The 21,848-nt window shown below is 30.2% G+C and overlaps 1 protein-coding gene across 1 annotated transcript in view; it reads right to left on the bottom strand.

Moving 5' to 3' along the window:
• Window positions 1-21,848, bottom strand: part of LOC112596579 (nephrin-like) — a gene marked incomplete in the record, with an annotated part of 408,876 nt that overhangs the window by 69,684 nt on the left and 317,344 nt on the right. Inside the window, 1 exon segment of the mRNA XM_025342339.1 lies at window positions 19,907-20,110. Coding sequence (XP_025198124.1) covers window positions 19,907-20,110 — 204 coding nt within the window.

Genomic DNA, 21,848 nt, shown 5'->3' with positions numbered 1-21,848 from the left:
GTGCAGTAGCAGCAGAAGTAGGAGTAGAAGTAGTAGTTGTAGTTGTAGTAGATAGATGGATAGTAATAGTAGTAAAAGTAATAGTAGTCGCTGTACATATATATAGCAAATCATATACGTCACAATTCTAGGTCTGTGGTGGCGCGCCAATTACCGGTTGTGACGGGGAGGGAAGGAGCAGAAAAAAATAGGTTTTTTTCACTCGGCCCCACAAGTGTTCGGTATACGTTTGTAAGTGTGTACGTGTATATTTATACATGTATATATATACATAATATTCTTGTCGTGTCACAAACAGAATGCATGAGGAAGACGAGTGCCTCTCGGCGTTTATGATTTCCACGCGATCCACGTTTGCAGCCGTGCGTCGCTACCAGTACCAATTAATATTATTTAATTTGGTTGGGACCAACTATAAATAGAAGTGGGTAACGGGGCGACGGGGTAGATAGATTCCACATCCTTTGTTTTCTATAGTGTTTATTTTTCGAACAATTAACAACGACATTTTACAATGATAGAACGGGACATCTAATTCTATAGAAACGTCACTGTCTAAGGTATGATATTGTCAACATTTTATAAGTACACACCAGTAATGGAGAAAATTTTAGATGATTAGATTAGTAAAATTATTAATAAACGATGTAGATATGACTGTTTAATAGTGTTGCATACGACGTCTGAAAAGTACTAAAGAATTAAAAAAAAAACAATGAAACCGGAAAAGTTGGTAGTCGATTTGCTGACTGCTGTACAATAGGAGTCGAGTGTACTGCATTGGGAAAGATCAATGAGGTACACTATCATCTAGCAAACAATGGAAAACGACTTTGAGCGAAGACAGTAAGTTTTCAGGAAATCGAGGCCACTAAACATTTATTTCAATAATATTAAAATTTTAACACATAATAGTTGTATTTTTTTTCTCTCGATTATGATAATTGTAAAAAGTAATAAAAATTTTTATCAAATTTTATCTTCTTGAAAGTAAAAATTAGATGAAATTTTCATAAAAATCGTGCTAAATAATTTACAGAAGAAAGGGTGGGTTTTCATTTGAAAAATAGAAATTATTATCTTCACATAACACTTTCATTTTTACATAAAAATTTAAATAATTTAAAAATATGACCTAAAAGTATAGTAGGATTCATAATTTAAGTAGAATTGGGGAAAGGGATAATTTTGATTACAAATTTGTTCTGCTTATCAATAAATGTATTAAAACCAATTGCTTGCAGTTTAAAATTAATTTTTAAATGTGTTATTAAAATTCATAATGCAAATATAAACACATGGCAAAAGTAATTGATTATTGTGATCAGAAATAAATTACAAACACGTGCGATGAACTATATCATGGTTATTTTAATGGTTATTATTTGTGGATTTACGGGAAACAGTCTCTTAATATAGCGATGTGATAACTTTCAACTCCATTTGGATTACCGCGTCTCTGAAATTATTTTGGGTTTGGATTAACAAAACTCTCTATATACTTAAAAATTTCAAAAACCAGATTTTGAATGATTGCATTATTGATGAAAAAGAACGGGTTAAGTATATTTAATGAATCGCCCAGTAGAGTGCCTGGCCGTGCTATCAGATGATTACAAATATTTTACGATATTCGAAGCTATCGTAAACGTGAACAACATTTGTAATGATATCGTTTTGTAAATATTTGATTGATCGTCAGTCTACAAAATGTTTTTGTTGTGTTACTCGGCAAAACATTACAACTTGGTCAGCGCGGTGACTGATTCCGACTAAAAAACGTATGTTCAGCAAAAGTGCGAGGTTATAATATTATTCGTATACAGCCATTGTAAGATATCGGCACCTTAACGAATGTATAGAATTCAGAAAAATGGCTTATCGATTGTGAAAGCTACAATAATACTTTTTTAACGTGGACGATCTACATAGGATAATGCTAATAATACAAGCATTAAAGATTATTTTAGTTTTAGATCATTTCCCGTTTCATTTTTTAATGGCTGATATTACGGTTTTTTTTTAAAAAAATAATAAAATAAAAAGTGGTTTCGTTCAAAAATATTTAGATGTACCGACGAGTTAAAAATAAAAATATCAAGTTACGCACGCTCTCGAGATCTTGATGGCAATTTTATTGAAAACGTCGTTGTTTTTGTTTAATTACCAAATTAATATTGTATCCCCGTGATGATATTATAGTGTATACGAACCGTAAGCAATTATTATACTTTCATGTCGTGTTGTAGAAACGTAATTGATGGCGCTTAGCGTTCGAGACTCAACGAATTCGAATTAATTGTCTAACTATATATATATATACACGTGTGTGTATTCGAAGTGGGAGCTTGTCGAGTCATTTCACAGAGTTCTGGCACGAGAGCACACACATAACAAACATGACAATATTATTTTGAGCGTATAAACGCTGACTGCATTTTCCGTCGATATCATATTTTCAAAGCGCTAAGACAAACAGAAATAAATACCCCCACACGCACTCGTGGATGTATTCCCGCATTTATATAACACGCGCACCGCCGTTCGGCGAACCGTACGTAGGTAGGTACACCAGCGTTCGTCTGCGCACTCATGATTATAATATCATAACGTATCGAATAGAGTTTAGGAATACGAACAATTTGCGCACAACATGTTACCGGAAATGCAGGCAGCGGAGAGGTATATAGTGTCTGTCCGTCAAATACTTGTAATAGTGTTCATTAGCGTAACTCGTAGGAACTTTTTTTTCCGTCACAAGCGACAGAATATAATAATAAAATATGTTTAATATATTTTACCCGTAGTATCAACGAACACATGACCGTGGAGATCTTTTATTCTCTTTGTGGAATAATGTATCAATAATTAATACTTAATATATATACGCGATATAATATAATATGAGCCGTTGCTGTTTTTGAGAATCGTTAAATTAGTGAAAACAAAATACAAAATTCGTATAATATATTGTGAACAGAATCTTTAACAGTGTACACCTGATGAAATGTAAGTATTTGAATGAAAAATTAGTAATAACATCGAATTCACTAAGATAAATAATATTCAAGCTCGGTACGTCGTTTAAAGTACCCAACGAGTTAGTGTTTAAAATAGACAAAACTATTTATTTTATTTTTTAGATCCCAAGTTAACTTATGTGTGCGTTATATTATTTTTATTTTGTGCGTACTTATACGCAAGCACTTAAGTGATGAAGTAAGTGTGCTTGATAGGTATGGATATAACGATAATATATATATATATACTAATCCGCAATATAACAGTGAATGTCTCGTATCTGTTGTATAATATTATGTTATTATTCTTCTGCATATCTACGTATTAATACGCGTTTGCTGTGGTGTCACGTAATTGATTATGTATGACATTATAACGTAAGCGTAAGGTATAAAAATGTATACCTAGTGGTATTATGACTTAATCGATTTTTATAAAATTTTAATAACGATGCTATCCACGACGTATAATCTACTGGCGATGAGTTATTATTATCATCATCATCATCATCAATGTACTTAGACCGTTTCATTATATTATGCTGCTTTTGCAATTCCTCGAAAGCCTCCGTAACTTCACGCAAACAAAACATTTTGTTGATAACCAAAGTATAGTATTGTTATTTCATAAATGTTCCTTATGATATAGGTACACATATTATTATAACTATACGTACACGTTGGGAATGGATAACTTTAAACGGTCAAATGTCTGTAGTGACTAACAATAGCAAAACTTAAACAATACAATGTTCTTACCGAAATATTTCATCTTGTCGATTCCAAGTGTAGTTGAACTAATATGATAATTTTTTAATTAAGTATATTTTATTATATTGAAAAACTAAAACTACAGGGTGGATCATTTATTTTAACGATCGACATTTTTAAAGAACAAAATGACCTATAACCAGATAAATTATATTCAAACCCTTCTATAAAATATTTATAAACGGAGTTATAGTTCTGCTATTGTGTGACTTAAAAGAAACATTTTAATACCCATGAGGTTATTATACGATCTTTGTCTCATGTGATGATTTATTTGGTAACTTATTAAAATAGGTATCTATAATCGATAGAAAGTTTTTTAAATAAAATATATGTATAAATATTTATAGTATCGTCATAAAATACATCGATAAAATTATAGCATCAGTTAATCGACTGAAAGAATAAAAAAATAATTTTCGCAGCTTAGGAGTTATGTTAATGTTTTTCATATTTAAATATTGATTATACGTTTTTGAAACTTAATAATATAATAATATAGTTAAAAATTGTGTATATCCATAAAATAACCTTTTAAATTTTAAAAATTTTCACGAGACTCAAAATGACAATATTACATGAATTCATCTATTAGAAAAAGTAAAAAAATCATGTATATATATGAAAAAAGTTATAACAGATATAAAAAACATGTACACGTCATCAGCACCAACATAATAAATAAAAATAACTTTATATTAGTTTGTATAATATTATGCATTATAAGATACTGTATGGTTTTTAATGTCAAAAAACATGTGTTGGCTAAGTGTGTAACGGGAAATGGCCAACGTTATTTTATAGTTTACAGATGAGTGGGCAGATATGAGACTTCTGGTGTACAGAGGACTTTTGCGAAATAAGAATAAAACCATCATAATGGCAACATGGAGAAATAACGAATGAAAATCGTTGGCTAGAAGGGTGGTAAGTGGTTCAGAGACTTAACAATTGGGAGAGGCGCCGTGACTCTCTGAAAGATGAACGTATTTGTCGTGTGAGTTGTGTGATGCGAAAGGGATGTTAGTTCCAGCGGGGCGAGAGTGCGTGTTCTCGTAGAGAGAGAGTAGCAAAGGATCGGGCGATAGAAGTGCTGAGGAGTAGGAAACGGAGACTCAGTAAAGTCGGTAGGATTATGATAACAACGAGGCAGTAGTTTTATTTTCCGATGCTGTTCCACTCAAAAAGCACCGTCATTTGTATAATTTTCGTATACAACAACCCCTAACCCGACCGCGAAACCCTTCGCACTCGCAACGGTCTGCGTCTCACGTGCCATATCAGAGCAATGATGGGTTGGTGAGGAGAAGACAAAAGCACTTCTGCTCACTGACGAGGATTCTGTAGACCATCTCGCGCGTGCACCACAAAAGCAGACCTTATACAGGTAAGAAGCTTTATCACTTTCGATCCTACGACTAATGGTGTAGCGCCTTCATTAAAAACAATGGCACGTCACGTGGCCTAAGCCTTACAGACGTTGCTGCCGGTACTACCTCTCAATTTAAGCGTCGAGAATAATGAAAAGAAAAAAAAAATATATAATAATGCTTTTGTTTCATTTGTGTGAATTGACAACAAACGACCGTCGCTGAAATGATACGCTAAATAGTATAATTCAGTTTTTTCACGATTTCACTTTCGGTATATCAATCGAGTTAAATACGAGTACCAAGGTAATCGATGTCTCCACTAGTAGTTCACAAATAACAATTCACTTTATCTCAGATGTATCCGGTTTTATGTAAGATCATCGATACTTGGTCGTAGAGTATTGCCGTTGGTGGGTTGTATTTAATTTTGTTTGTATTGTAAATATATAGCCTATACATTTTATATTTTTACCGAACACTAATTCTACATAAGTTTTTTAGAGATACAAACACATTACAAAAAAATCACTATGTGTCCGATTAAGAAATTTTTAATTTTTTGAGGTATACTTAATATTATACGTTTGAGCGTCGTACGTATGACGTGAAATTTCACAACCGAAAAAATGAATACCACGCTTGCATAATTTTCCAAAGTTTTGTCCACGTATTAAAGTCAAAGTTTAACCATAAAGTCCACGCATATTTGTTACTGATAATAAATAATGTTAATACGCATATTTATCGCCGTCATACATAAAACTCTTGCGATTTATATTAAATATTTTAATATTGTGACAAAATTGATGGTAGGGTGTATAGGAAATTGTTCACTGCAAATAACGATTTTTTAAACAAAAAAAAAAATATTTTTTTAACGTATTCATAACATAAACTCATCTAAGACACAACCAAAAGAAAAGTCAAACGATTTTTGCTAGTAATAAGTTCAATTTATTTAATGCTATAGTTTTCATATTAAGTTACGTAATATTTAAGAAGGATGAAAACTACAAGATAGTATGTAATATTGATTCAACAATAGGTTTGTAATAAATATTATATAAGTATTTCATAGTTATTACTTCTTCACAAGTATACACATGCACACACACACACACACACATAATATATATAAAATAATAATAATAATAATAATAACATGAAATAATACTTTTTAAATGTAATAAATATAATTCAGTCACCATATTTTGTTTAAATAATTTACTAAATATATTAAATTTTATGTTATTCAGTTATGATATTTCTTGAAAAAATTATGAGATATTCCAATCAATACTATAATTAAAATATTGTAAATCGTTAATTGATGTCTTTTATTTTGTCTATGAACAATTATGTTTATATCAGAAAATTTGTGCAACATAAAATGCTGACCATTGGTGCAATGCGTTATCACTGTTTAACAATATTAAATTATAGCTAGTATGGTACGGAATGAGTCCAAGTTTTTTGTCTGTAGGCCATTATACTATTGGACTCGTTAATGTCCACCAATATTACCACAAGTGTGCTCGAGGAAAAATACTTATGAACATATTTTGTGAACACCGCAACAATTACGGTAGCGCGTGAAGAATAAAAGGTGAGCAAAACAAAACGTATAAAATGGATTGTGACTTGTGCAAAAGCGACTGAAATATGCGGTTCTCAGAATGTGTATATGTGTGTGTGTGTGTGTGTGAGAGAGTTATGAGGAAGAGAGAGAATAAAACAAAAACATAAAAAATAAAAACGGGTGCCCAAAACGACCAACATTGACCGATGAACGTTTGTCGTCGACCGTTGCTGCGTAATTGGGGCGTTTTAAAATACACGTCAACGGCGGGGGTCATTTAAATTGCGAGCGCTTTGTGAATATATATATATATATATATTTTAAGAATTGTGTTTTTGTTTCTTCATTTTTTTTTTTTTTTTTTAAGGCATTATCCGTTTCAGCGCGGTTCAAACTAATTTTCCGGCCCGACCGCGATCGTCTTTCGTCTACATATTATTATTATTATATATTTCCTGTACATAATACAAATGTCCGCTATTCCCTGCCCATCTACAGCCGTCTACCACTAGAATGCCCTCCAGGTGAATCCAATCTCAAAGGACAGTCGTTTATTCTATTCAAATTTACCTTATTCTCCGGAATCGCGACGCTATAAGAAAATAATAATAATAACAATAATAATAATAATAATAATGACAACGATGAAATGAGGTACAGTGCGACGAAATAAATTCGCCAAACAGAAACACTATCTTCTTCGGTCGTCAGATATTGTTTCATTTTTATGTAGTTTCGAAATTTTTTGTCAGCCGTCTGAGAGAGTATTATGCGACTTATATAATAGTGTAATATAGATGGTCGTATACCTATAACTCACTATCCACATTATTACTATATTATTATAGAGCCTAGAAATAATCCGATATTCGTTGCATATAGATTATAAGTATTAAAAAATGTGTAACTATCGGATAATGTTACATATATTTTATAAACATATAATAATAAATGTGTGTGTGTGTGTCTCTGAATACAATAATAAAAAATACACGAGTACGTGAAAGTCCGCACAACAATCGATTGAATCTTACACAGACAAAAAAAAACGAATCCTTTTTATCCGCCACTGACATTGACCGTGTGCATAGCACGTAAAACAATTTTCGAACCGAATAAACAATACTTTTTGGAAACAAATTAGTTTGAAATTTGAATACAATGAGTGCCGGTGTACGATAGGTACCTGACGGCTACGATAAAAGTTATGTACGGTATTAATCGGCGACTGCGGCGACCGTTTCAACAATTATTATTATTATCATTACTAGGTAGTTACTTGTATTATTATTGTGTGTCCTGATCCAATTTACTGAGTTACAAAGCCCCGTCGTAATAAAAATAATCTATTCCGATTGAATCAATTCCAAAAGCTGAAATTGTCGAAAACAGCACTCCAATTTATAGCTTTCCCATTACTAAATCGATCCTAATCAATTTTTTTAAATTGAGATAATAATACATGTATTATTGTTTATTTCTGGTAAATCGTGAATAGTCTACGAATATGAATGAACAAATCTGTAAGTATACTAAATAATTGTAGTTTTAAACAACAGTATTCCAAAAAAATATTTAATAACTCGGCGCAATGTCGGTTATCATTGCTATATACTTATTATTTTATACACTGACAGTGTCAGACGGGCACCAACAAACTCGTCGGTTGTTTTTCAATAAAACATTTAAAGTAAACAACAATAACTCTTATTTTCTTCCATCTCAATTTCGATTTTAATGCAATGAAAACATTTGCCAATTCCATTTTGTATACATATATTTGTACATCCTGCAGTGATATTATTTTTATTTAATATAAAACCGAAATATTAAAAGAAATCTACATTTGTTCAAAATGTGTGTATTAAAACGTTTTGAATTCAAATTAAACAAAAAAAAAAATAAATAAATTAGTCAGATGTAAATCAAACATTAAAATGTAAAATAATTAATATACACTAAAAACCAGAGATGAAACTTCGAAGACTTATAACATTTAATTGCATTCACAATTACTGCAATTTATCAAAGTCGTTAGCATACATCCAATTTGTTATTTAAATTTTTCGTTTTCTCTACGTGACCGAATGATTTCAGCGGGTTACCATTGTTTTACAATTAAATGGTAGCCCAGACGCTAGCGGCCACAAACCGCTATTCCGGGCAATTTGGAAAATCATAAACTCTGTAAGGATGATATATTATGCGCATAAAGGACCGACTGTTGGGTATAAATGTCAAAAGGAACTAGAAAGGGTCTTGTCCGCCTAACTTTGAATTTATATCACACAGCATAGTACCTAACCTGTTTTTTTTTTTTACAAAATAATATAAATATATTATTTTAAAATATAGTAATTTTAGTTTATTGTAAAAAAAAATATTACAAAATAAATGTATGTGCAATATAGAGTATTATTTTAGCGAAACATATACGAAACTCCCTAAATGAATTGCGAAGTATTATTTTACATTAGCTCAATTTGTTTCATATTAATTCAAACGAATTAAATGTACAAATATAATTGCTCCCGACGGTATAATAAATAAGCCTCGACGACTGTTACGATATAAATTTACAATAATATCACAAATTACTTTTGATCTGCAAAACGAGTATATACACTTATACTATTTTGACTTAAATGTATCTCTCGCTCTGACAAAACCGTAATAACTAATAATATTATTGTTATAGTAAATAATTGGAACCATAAATATTAATGTACGATTATTCGTGAATTTCAAACTGTTTTAACTCCATAATAAAAAATGTTAATACGACAAAATGCATTTATCTAGCCAGATTAACAAAACTTTTGACATAATACGGTATGGCTAAACATCGATTTCAAACGATACCTCAACTTCACCGATAACAATCGTCAGAGTGTATATGCAGCCATGCTAATTTCCCCACATTGCATTCTCCGTATATTTTCATACTGACGATTTTTGAATTTCACGTTTGTGCCAACACATAAAGTAATATCTATTTAGATTTCATAATATGCATAATTTAAAATCAATTTCGCAATAGTTTTTAGAGCGCAAATAATATTATATACTAGAGAACAAATAATATAAAAACACGTTATTATTGGATAATATAGATGGTAAAAAAAATGTAATAGTGCCTGGTGAAAAAAAAAATAAAAATAAAACAATGTTGGCATATTTCAAATAACTAGAAACTATTGAAATATGAAATTTTATTCATGCGTGCCCAAATATGTAAAATCACGCAAAATAGATTTTAAAATATTTAACATTATATCGTAAAAAGTAAATATTATCACAGAAAATATGGTCACCAGAATATTGTATCGGAAATACAAGAAAAAAATAATAAAAAGAGATGGAAATCATAGCATTAATATATTATTATTAGCTGAGATTTTATAATTTATCTCTTTGGTAAACTATACCTAAATGCAACACACAGTTGGCTACACAGAGTGTTTCGAATAAAAAAGGTTTCTTTTTTTCCCCTACAAAACTACCATGTGTGAATAGATATAATATTAGTTTTTGTGACATACAAACAGGATCAAGCTGGGATTTAAACTAAGCTTGGAAAAAAATAAAAAATAAATTTATGAACTTTTGAATGTTAAGAAATGTTATAACTGAATAAACTTTAAACAGTTATAAATATGTGTGATATTGATATACACAAGATTAATAATGTTCACCATAAACGTGGACTGTAAATCGAGAAAACGTAAACATTTAGATTTTTTGATTGTTTAAAATGAATCATAGCATAGTATTTAAATTACATTCGTTTATTTATTTTAAGCAGTTGATAAAACCAAATAAATATTCAATGGAAAATTAACGATTGGCGAAAAAAATATTATAAATATGGAATGTGTCATGTATTTTTTGTTATCAAAATTTAATATAGATAAAAAACAAATCGTACATAATATGTTGGCTTAAAAATTAACCAGATATAAAATTTTATATTATTAGGTGATGTACTAATGAAAGTTTAAAATCACGGTATTTTTTTAACTTAGAGATTTTGTTTTAAATATTTAAAGGATTCAGATAAATATAATACTTAAAAATGTAATAAGTTATGCTAGTACTGTTATAAAAAAAATTATTTAGCTTTGAAAAAAATGTTTATAGAAATGATTCAGCTGTGAAAGAGAAGATTTTATACAGAACATTCAAAAATTTTAATTTACAAGAAAATAATACAAAGAACCTAAGAACCTTTTTTTTAGAGTATTTATTACATAACATTTTCTATTAGAAATCTCTATTTATATTAAAAACTTAAGTATTTTTTTTTCCTCCAAAACAGAATGACAGAGACAAAGATAAATAAACACTTATTTTAAATAGCAGTCTTTGTCCGATTATAATAAATAACAAAGTGATTCAAATATAAAATAAAAGCATGACGTGTATTGACTTATTTTTATCTACCTTAGTAGATAAGTTATTTAATTTAGTATTGTCATACTATCAACTGTCAATCAGTCAACATCATCATGAACAAATATTGATTTAAATTATAATCATAATCATACTGAATAAATAAAAACTACATAAATCGATTTTATCAAAGCTGTTGGAAAAAAAATAAAAAAATAAAAACGTATATTGATAAATTTATTTAGCATTAGACGGTAAGTATACGCAATTCTTACATAACTAGTTTAGCTATAAGCTTAGGTTAGGTAAATATCAGTAGATTTAATAGTTAGAAAATGAAAAAAAAATCGTGCGTTTAGAACTCATAATTATAAATAAAGGTTTGAAAATATTCTTAAAAATTAAACTGGGGACCATAACAACTATAAATATTGTATTTAGGCCTGTTGTACCTACTTAATTGTTCAATCAATAACAATTTAAAATTACATACACTTTTTCCCACTTAGATAATAATAGGTACCTACTACCTAGTATTATGATAAATTAAAACGATACCGATTGGGCGGTGTAAGTAATATTGATCGACTGACGGCAACGAAATGGTCGAAGGGGGTTTTATTGTTTTGAAAACCAATTTAAAGGCCGATAAGAGGCCTACTGAATTAATTTATACATAATTCATCTCGTACCCCTTGGACACTGCTGTTCAGCGTCGCCACGGATCACAACCACAGCCGCCCTTCTACAACTTCAACCATCCCGATACGCGATCGCTACCACAACTAAATTTCTTCACGGCCGTTGCGCAACGTTCAATTTCTGTCGAAAACAACAGCCGGTCGTTCTTTTTAATTAAGTGATTTTAATAATAGTAATGAAGGTCAGTGAAAAAAAATTTAATATATACGCATTTTAATATAATGTATAATATTGTATAATATAAACATAATTAAATAAAAACTTATTCGGTACGCTACAACAGTTATTATTTTGTATGCAAAATATATAATATATATAATGCATATAAATATATATATATACATATATACAGTATGGGTCTAGCAGTATTAAAAAAGTTCACAAAAGTGCAGTAACACCGTCGTAATTGTTATAAATATATTAAGCCTTTGTGAGTGCCAAACGTGTGTATGCGGTGTGAGCGAGTGTGCGAAAGTTTATAGGCAAATGCTATAGGTGAGAACCGCTGAGACGTGAGCGAACTATATCTACCGACTTCGGTGTAAAAGTGATTATAAATTAAAATTTTCTTTTTAATAACGGACTATTCAGGTCAGCGCACACACGACTAGTACTTATACGATTACTGCTTTGAACTGATGCGTTAGAACGGATCAGATTGAAATTAACGAAAACTCCTCAAAGACGTACATAGACTATAGGTAATACACATGTACACTGTGCAGTGTACAGACAATCATGATGACTGTTATAGGATACGGATGAAGTTATGTAGTTTAAGTAAACCGTCGAAATGCTTCTTGAAAATTAATTAACATTAACCTTAAGTAAGTAAAGCTGCAAGAACGTTTATTGTTCTTTGCATCATGTATATAATATGCAAAGTCTGAAAAAAAAAACAGTTTGTTGTATCTTTGTAGTACCGTACCACTATGCTCATCGTGCATGCAGACAACTAAGTATTTGTGTTTAAGTATCAAGTTTTACGACTTGAATAACAATATGTAGTGTCTTAGAAATAGAATTTTATTTTCATCACCAACATACAGAAAATGTATTGCGATGTGCAAATAAAAAAAAAAATAATAAATACATAATCATTGGCCATTAAGATATTGTAAGTGATTTAACAAGCAAAGGAAATATTATTAGAAGTATTTTTATTAGATAAATCCCAGAAGTTGTGACCTATATTTTGATTTTATTTATGAAGGTTCTAAATTTTGCAAGGAAATTATTGGTTTTGAAATGTTATGTAATTTTTCCCCTAGAAAACTTTTTTGGTACAATTTAAGGTCATTACGACTATTTTATAGAGCCTCAATATATTTATCGAAAAACTAGGCTCATAAAAATATTTATAGAAATGCATGTAGAGTTTAGAGTTAGAGTAATAAAAAAATTGTACAATATTTTTGGAAAATCATAAATGTAGATATAAGTCGCATATTATTATGACATGGCCAATTTATTCATATGCTTATTTATTTAGGAAAACAGAACGGGCCGTAATACATAGATGATACAATTTTAATCATAACAAAACCTTAAAGGAAATAATAATGTTACCTACCAAAAATAATAATAAAAAAATAAATCACTGTAAGTAAGTAAAAAAGAATAAAATATAATTACTAAGAAGTAACATTTTCAGAACGATAGGTTCTCATTAGCTATTTTCATCATTTGGAAAAAAAGATGGTTGTGTATAAAATTAATAGTAAGTATACAAAGGTTCATAGAATGAAAAATGCTAACACGAACTAAAGCAGAGACTCCAATATTCAACGGTGATGGTGGGTTTATCAGTAAGAATTTACTTAAAAAAGACAAATTATTTTCAATGTTGGTGGTTGTTTATCATAAAATATATTGAAGGTTCATTATTTATCAACGGTTTTTGTTGTATCGTTCAGTCTATTTATAAAATCACTTACACAGAAAATATTATATATTAAATAAAAAAAAAAAAAATGAAATACATAATTAATATTAAAATAATATTATATTATGCATAATAGTGAATAATATTATATTCTTTTGAAGCAAGCAATATAATATAATACATAATAGTCTCAAATGTTCTTTTTAGTTAATAAAAATGAACGCTACAACGCTGTGTTGAAACGAATAAATACCAAAAGAACAAAATAATATAACTTTACTAAAATAATAAATACAAAATATGACACGAACATCACATAAATTGAGATTAAGTTTAAGATATAATAAACAGTTTATGATTGGTAATAGTTTGATAAACTATACTTAAGTGAGGTTCGGAATGTTTTACAGTGAAAAATAACTGTAAAATATCGTAAAAAAAATGTCGTCTGATAAGTATCGCGTGTATAACACCTGTAAAAATATTGTGTAAATTTAACTCATGATTAGGTACCTAATCCGAATTGTTATTATGTAATTTCGGTTTATCGTCTCGGCTGACGCCACACTAAGTATTATATCATCCAACATGAGTTATTATAACAATACCTATAGTTGTAATAATAATAATAATAATAATATCAAAGCTACGATTGAATCGTATAAATAATAAATCTAACGGATTTTCTTACTTGCGCGCCGCTCGACGTTGTGCTTAACATGATAATAATAATAATAATAATAACAACAATATGATACAATAATTTAACGTCTACAGTAATAATTATTCCGGTAAACGGTGATTTTATCGCAAACACGATTACATAATAATATATGAAACGAAACGCGATTTCGGGTGGCCTATAATAACGGAGCGACGGCTGAGGACGTGATGCGCGGCTTCTCACCGCGCGTCGTCGCTTGTACCTGTCTATACTGTTATTATAATACGTATAAACGAATTATAAACAACGTTCGAGAGACACGCGCGAATATTCCACCGGAATTCACTTCGGTCTGTTTACGCTCGTCAGCATTACGATTGTGTAATAATTGTGTTCGAACACACGCCGCACTCGCGCGACTGGGAAATAAGCTCCCACGCCGCACACGCTAATCTGCCGTGCTATTATTAAGCGAAATCGCGGGGGGGGTGAAGGGCGACCGGGAGGTTTAGCCGCTGCGTGTACCCCGGGTGTACGTAGGTATGTTGTGTTATTGTTGTGCACAATAAAATATTACACCGAACGATAATCCGCCGCAGCGGTGGCAATATTACGATATATATATATATATATATATACACGCGCATAACACGTATTAATGTAATAATGTAACACAGAAATCGCATTCGCACAGACGAACGTATAGCTCCTAATAATAAATTACGATTTACAGGCACGCCGAGACTATAGTCTTGGCTGTTGGGGAATATTACACATAATGCTAGGTGGGCGAACGTTTCACGGTGGAAGGACCATCGAGGCCGCCGTCAGCAGCAGCGCATTGCAACTAAATAAAATATATATATATTATATACTTCGTGAAAATATTCGAGTACGATTAGTGCACCGAGTTCGGCGCTCTTTTCGATAGGCGTATGATGTAGTTTAGAATACACGCGATTGAATATCTTGCAAAAAAAAAAAAAAACGTATTTGTGATTCGGTACGATACCGTATAGAGTATTATTACTGGTATTTTGAAATAAATACATATATTTGTAGATAGTTTTGAAATGTTCTACTTTATAAATATTATATCGAACTGAACCAATTTTTTCAGCATTTTCAAGTTTTCCGTTTATCGTCTATAGATTATTATTTATTTATTTATTTTTTTTTTTTACATTTTACGTGCTTTAAAATACGTAGCCAATAAAGTACACTTTTTTCAAAAGTATATTTCGAATAATTTTACTCGAGCACTTTACTACATGGCTAGCTATTTGCAGCCGGTGGGTAGTATGCAATTTGTACACACACAATATACGATTTAAATACGAAAAAATATAATATATAATACATATACGCTATGCATATTTTCACTAAATTGTTAAACCACAATATATTCGAAGTAGTTCATGAAAAGGTGTGTGTGTGTGCCTGTGTGGCGTATCCAAAAACGACTAAACGTTCTTTGATGCGTTCGTCTATACACGAAATTAATTTTATAAATATCGATGAGATTGCAATAGTTTATATTATGTTGAATGATTTGGACGAAATATAATATTCATTTATAGGGAATACAGTAAATGCAATATTTATTATATTTTGTTTGACAATGATGGCGCTGTGAAAATATTCTGGTCGTATTCACAGGTTTTAACGCCGACGACTTTTTCGTGTTTTCGAGCGTGTGAAGGTGTCGTGTTACTGCTTCACTGATGACGGTCGTGTTTGTGTAATTTTCGCGCTTTTGTTACATGTCGTTTGTGTTCGTAATTACACTGCTTCTCTATCCTTTTGTTCGTGTGTACAGTGTGGAAAACTTGAAAATTAAACGGTTCGTTGTAATGATCAATGTAAAAATGTCAAAACGATTGTTGTATAGCTCTTTGTATAGCCAGAGCGAAGTGAGTATGAAATATAAAGTCTGAATTTATATCACTAATAATAATATGTCAATAATAAAATGTCGATAAAAGGAGTAAGATATTATTATTCAAATTTCCATTCGGATACCGCAATTTAAAACGCTAAATTAAATTTATTACTATTATTATTAAATGTGATTTAATCGTGGTGTCAGTCATCATAAACTATGATTATATAATATAATATTTGTTATTTTTAATTAATTGGTTGCATAATACAGTGTTTATTGTAGATTATGCGACTGCATATTTATATTTTCAAGATGAAAATAATATAATTTAATTTTTTTACAGTTGTAGAAAAAATGACACTCGTAGTAGAAATTTATTAGGGTACATTTATATTAAATTTAAACTTATCAATCAACCCTGTAACACAAATTGTAAATTATACTTTTATTAAAACCATTGAAACTGATATTTTTATTATTTTTATTTATATTTTAAGTCAATTTAATATTATAAGCTTAGCTTTGAAGAAAACTTTATTAAGAAACTAAAAAAAAAAAAAAGTTAAAAAAGTTTTTACTTAAATAAATAAAAAAAAATATGTATACGTACGTATATAACAAAACTAATTTAACTAAAAGTTAAAAATTAAAAATAATTTTTTGTTTAATTATATTTAATTTAACAAAATATACATATAGTATATACACGAATGTTTATAAATGTAATATATTATTTATACATACAAAATATTTTTCTTAGAATTACATTTTGTACTTTTTTATAAAATTTATAAATCATTTTTCTCTGAAGTGAGATTCTTAACTTCAAGATTTTATTAATTTAATATCGAATAAAAATTACGAATGTACTCGATTTCATGAATAAAAGAAAGATATTGGAACTATTTTAAATTTACTAAAATTTTTAAAAGTTTATACTGGTAAGATAGAAATTAATAAAAATATTCAATGGTTCTAAAATAAATACTATATATTTATATTTAATACACTATTTTTTAATGGAATTTATCAAAACTTATTAGAGCTAATAATGATGGGATTTCAACGAATAGCTATATTTTAATTTGAAAAAATCGGATCAATTTAATATTGGTCAGTTAAAGCTGATATAAATACTAAAGAGATTTTAAATCTATTACCACATCACGTTGAAAAAATATAATCTAATTCTATTTTAAATTAAATTACAAAAAAAAAAGTTAAAATTTTGACACGTTTATTTATCAAAATTAATGTTTTTTTTTTTATATTTATGGAAATATATACACCATTATTCTATCATGATAAGGAGAATGGGAAGAGGTGTAGCGCATTATAGACATGTGAGTGACATAGGTATTTATTTTTCTTGTTAAGCAGTAAAAAATAAATGTTCTTTTTCAACACCAAATTATGATAATAGACGAACACAGGCACTGAGACACATTTGAAAATAACGATAAACTATTGTACGCAAAAAGAGTATTGAGTAGAGCGGGGTACCTATAGAACACTCATATATATATTTATAAACTACTCCTAAAACGAATTAAAAATTTTAAAAATGTTATGAACATAATCCTATACCAGTAAATTTTATCATCTGTATTGTTGTATTGAAGTGTCAAATCATATATTCACAATGATCACAGAAACATAAATTATTATAGTGAGCACAATAATTGAAAAAATACATCTAAAATAAGATCAGTTAAAATGTATGGGTAGATACTTGATGATTTTAGTAATATATGTGATAATAATATGCGTTAAAAATAACAATTAGCAATTTAGCTGATTTTTTTCGAAATTATTGTTCAGTTACAATTTACTTGCGATAAAAACAACGAGACTTTGTTTTATTTCATACTGTCGTTTTTTATCTACATAGATTCACTGTTTTTAGAGCACTTATCTTCGAATATTTGAGTGATATTGGACCATCAAAATGGCTAATTTGACTTTTATAAAGGCGTTTAAAATTATTTTTGTTGACTATTTTTTTTTTTTTTTTATTACACATAATACGACAATATTAATGTCGTGTCGATCGCTGTCAAATAAAATTATTAGTATTTCAATTTATACGTATACATATCGACGTGTAAAATACCCACGCATCCGGCGGCGGTGAGTCTTAAACACATGATAAATCGATACATTTCGCTAAACTCATCGGCCGAGCGAATTGTCGGGCTGAGGAAAACATAAATAATTCGTAACCAAAATTAAATCGGATAGTGGCGAGAAACGGGCTATAAATCAAATTCGGTTCGATCGTTAACGTCTTCGGAGGTCTACACGATATATGCGTAAATATGCACGTGCGCGTCTGTCTATGGATTATGCCGCGCAGAACAGTAAGAACGACGACGTTTTAGTCCACTGACACCGACTTTTTAGTTCTTCACCGATAGTTCTGCATACAATAAATCTCAACGCGTCATATTAAGAATGATTGAACGACGTTGTCTCGCGCGTTGTTTACAGTCCCCGAAAGTCTTACGACACTGGTCGAAATCAAGCCGGTTTAAAAAACAAAAAAATAAAAACAAAAAAAATTTCATGGTTACTGAATTTGTCAGGTGTCTACACGATTTGATAATAACTACCTCAGACAATCGGGGATCGTTGGATAAAATTACACGAGACGTGGTCTGCGGTTTCGTTTAGATTTCCATCGATCGGTATAATATAGTAGGTTGTAGTAATAAATTTTACTCGGTGTTCTCGAACATAAACCACCACCACCACCATTGCATCTGATTACGTTTTGATACACACCAGTCGCGCACGTCGCGTATTATTATTTATTTAAACGGTTAAAACGTGCACTAAGACTATTTTATTTATAGACTTATTGCGTGTTGTTTCGGTCAGCCGATCGCATTGTTGAGTTTAACTAGATTTAAGAGAATCGATATGTGTCGGATGTCGGATACAACTATACCTATAAAATATATATCATATATTAATGTGCCTAAATATACTATTGTACGGTTTTTTGTCAATTTCCGTGTACCCATTTGTATCGCTGTCAAAACGTATCTCTAACCACAGATATATATATATAGTTAGTATTGTACAAGCATATGGAAAACGGACAGGTTATTTGATATTTCGCAGAATTTTCGTAGAAATGTATCTACCTAAGATAATTATATCAGTATACTAAACTGTTTTATGTCATACAACACTCACGGAATTGAACTAATCGTCAAATAGTGGTCTAATAACTATTTATATACTTAATATGTACTTTAATACACAATCATCTTTGTTTATAGATAGCATATTTTTCTATCCCATAATTCGTTCATCGTTTTTCAAACCTATTTATTTTCCTTGTATGGTGTAACTATATATTATCAGTGAGTTATTAGTTTTAGATATTTTTAGTAAGAGAAAAAAGGTCAATTTAAAACAATAAAAAAATAAGTCTTGTTGTATACACCGAAGATTATGACTATTATATGAGCAAATACCCTCAGTGTATTAGACAGTCCTACACCGATACTCTCGATCGGCCTGTGTTATTAATTATTATGAACATTCAGTACTTGATTTTAGAGCCAACAAATCCAAACGAGCCATCGTTTGAATAATTTTGTATTTAAACTTTTTCATGTACTCACGTATCATATCCAATGAGACGGAGCTCGATATGGGAGGCACCATGTGATTGTTGGATGCCTGACAAGTGAACACGGTGCTGAGATGGCGACGTTCAAGTCGTTCTAAGCGCAACACGTTTCTCACCTTCCGGTCCGGTAACGTTTCGAACGTCTCATCAATTAGCGCGTTCTCTTGCCACCAGGTGACTCGGGGCGGCGGACGTCCTGCGAACAAAATTCGGATCGTTAAAAGGACCTTACACAAATAACATAATTTATTAGATATGGTTTTACATAATTGATTAACAAAGCAGTCATCAATTATTATTGTTACTGCATACATATTGATTAAGCATACAAATAAATAAATCGATCAACGTTAAACGGACATCGTTAATGATTATTATAATGAGCTAAAAAATATTTACATTTTTTATCAGTCGGCTTATTTTATTATACGTAATGTGTTGATATTTGCATCGTCATGATTTGGCATACTGAATTAGTGTAATATGTGTAATTAACGCGTGGTGTTTACTGTCAGCAGATCGATTACGGTAGTACAAGTGACGGTTGTTGCTGAGCAGAAGATAAGACAAAAAAAAAAAAAAAATGAAAGGGACGGTACAAGATAATTTTTTTGTATCGGATAAGACGTGACGATATCGCTTTAATACCTTTGCATGACTTACGTAATAAACATAACGCAGTTCGTGTTTGGCTGACACTGCACGCGTGTTCAATAACAACGACACTACATCAGTTGGCGTAATAATATATTATATTAATGTTATTATCAAGGTCAGTTACTCTAGCACTATTAAATACAAATTCTAACGTGCACATAGGTTGATAACTTCAACAATTAGCCATTTCTCAGAATTTTAAGAATCTTAATTACAGCGATGGGGTAGTTTTACTTTGGTACCATCATACCGAAACTTTGAATATATTCGACTAGCGTACCAGAAAATATATTTTTTCGTCTTGTTTGTATTCGTCGTTTTAAAAATATCATTTTATTATTATAGTGTACTTTCCGAACACAATACTCACCGATTTCGTGTGATTGTAGCAAGACGAAATTAAGTACTATAAATAGGCTATGCGCATATTTTTCCCCCCACTCGTAAAATATTATCAATTTATTCACAATAATCAATGGAAACGTATGAGAACACAAATCAAAAGACGCGGTAGAGATAAGACTTGTTATTAGGGCGTAGGAGGAAGACCGTAAGAAGCTGCATTTTGTTACGTTATTATAATACTCTGAATAAAATATACACCTACCTAACATCTATTATAACACACACACACACACACACACGCCTCGTTCCTCTGACATTATTTTTTCACGGAAATATCGTCCGAAGATTGATTTATAGTTCAGCCTCAAAACGAGTGGGTAACTTTTTTATACTACGCTCCGTCAAACGTTTTCATATAATAATAATAATATACGCACCATGCACGCGTATACCGCTGTGGGTTTCAGACACGATAAGTCCGAAAACATTTTTCTCGGCAAAAGAATATTCAAACTACTATGTATACTGTACACAATATATACACAAACGGGAGAAAATTGCATAAATTAAATTATATGTGTGTATACATTTTACCAACATGCGGTTGAATGTGTTCACATATATTATGTTAAAATTATATTATAACAACGCCGTGCAGTTTTCGTTGGATTATTTACAAAACTGTAGTGCGCAACTTCTTTATATTTTTTCTCTTTAATCTCTATGTAAATTTTCGATCATAAAAATTGCATGACACGAATGTAAGAGAAAAACTAAAACAAATACAATAATTATTATCACCATAAATAAATTTAAAACGTATAACAATATTCTAGTACATTAAATTGTGTTAAATATAAAAACCATTTCTGGATAAAATAACAGAAAAGAATGTCATTAGCAATTAAATGAATGTTCTCGTAGTAATATTA

Source organism: Melanaphis sacchari, unplaced genomic scaffold (assembly GCF_002803265.2).
Source record: "Melanaphis sacchari strain LSU unplaced genomic scaffold, SCAv2.0 Contig32_pilon_pilon, whole genome shotgun sequence".
NCBI classification, from domain to species: Eukaryota; Metazoa; Arthropoda; class Insecta; order Hemiptera; family Aphididae; genus Melanaphis; species Melanaphis sacchari.
Note: the sequence above shows the minus strand (reverse complement) of the source record. Positions and strands in the feature narration are given on the sequence as shown.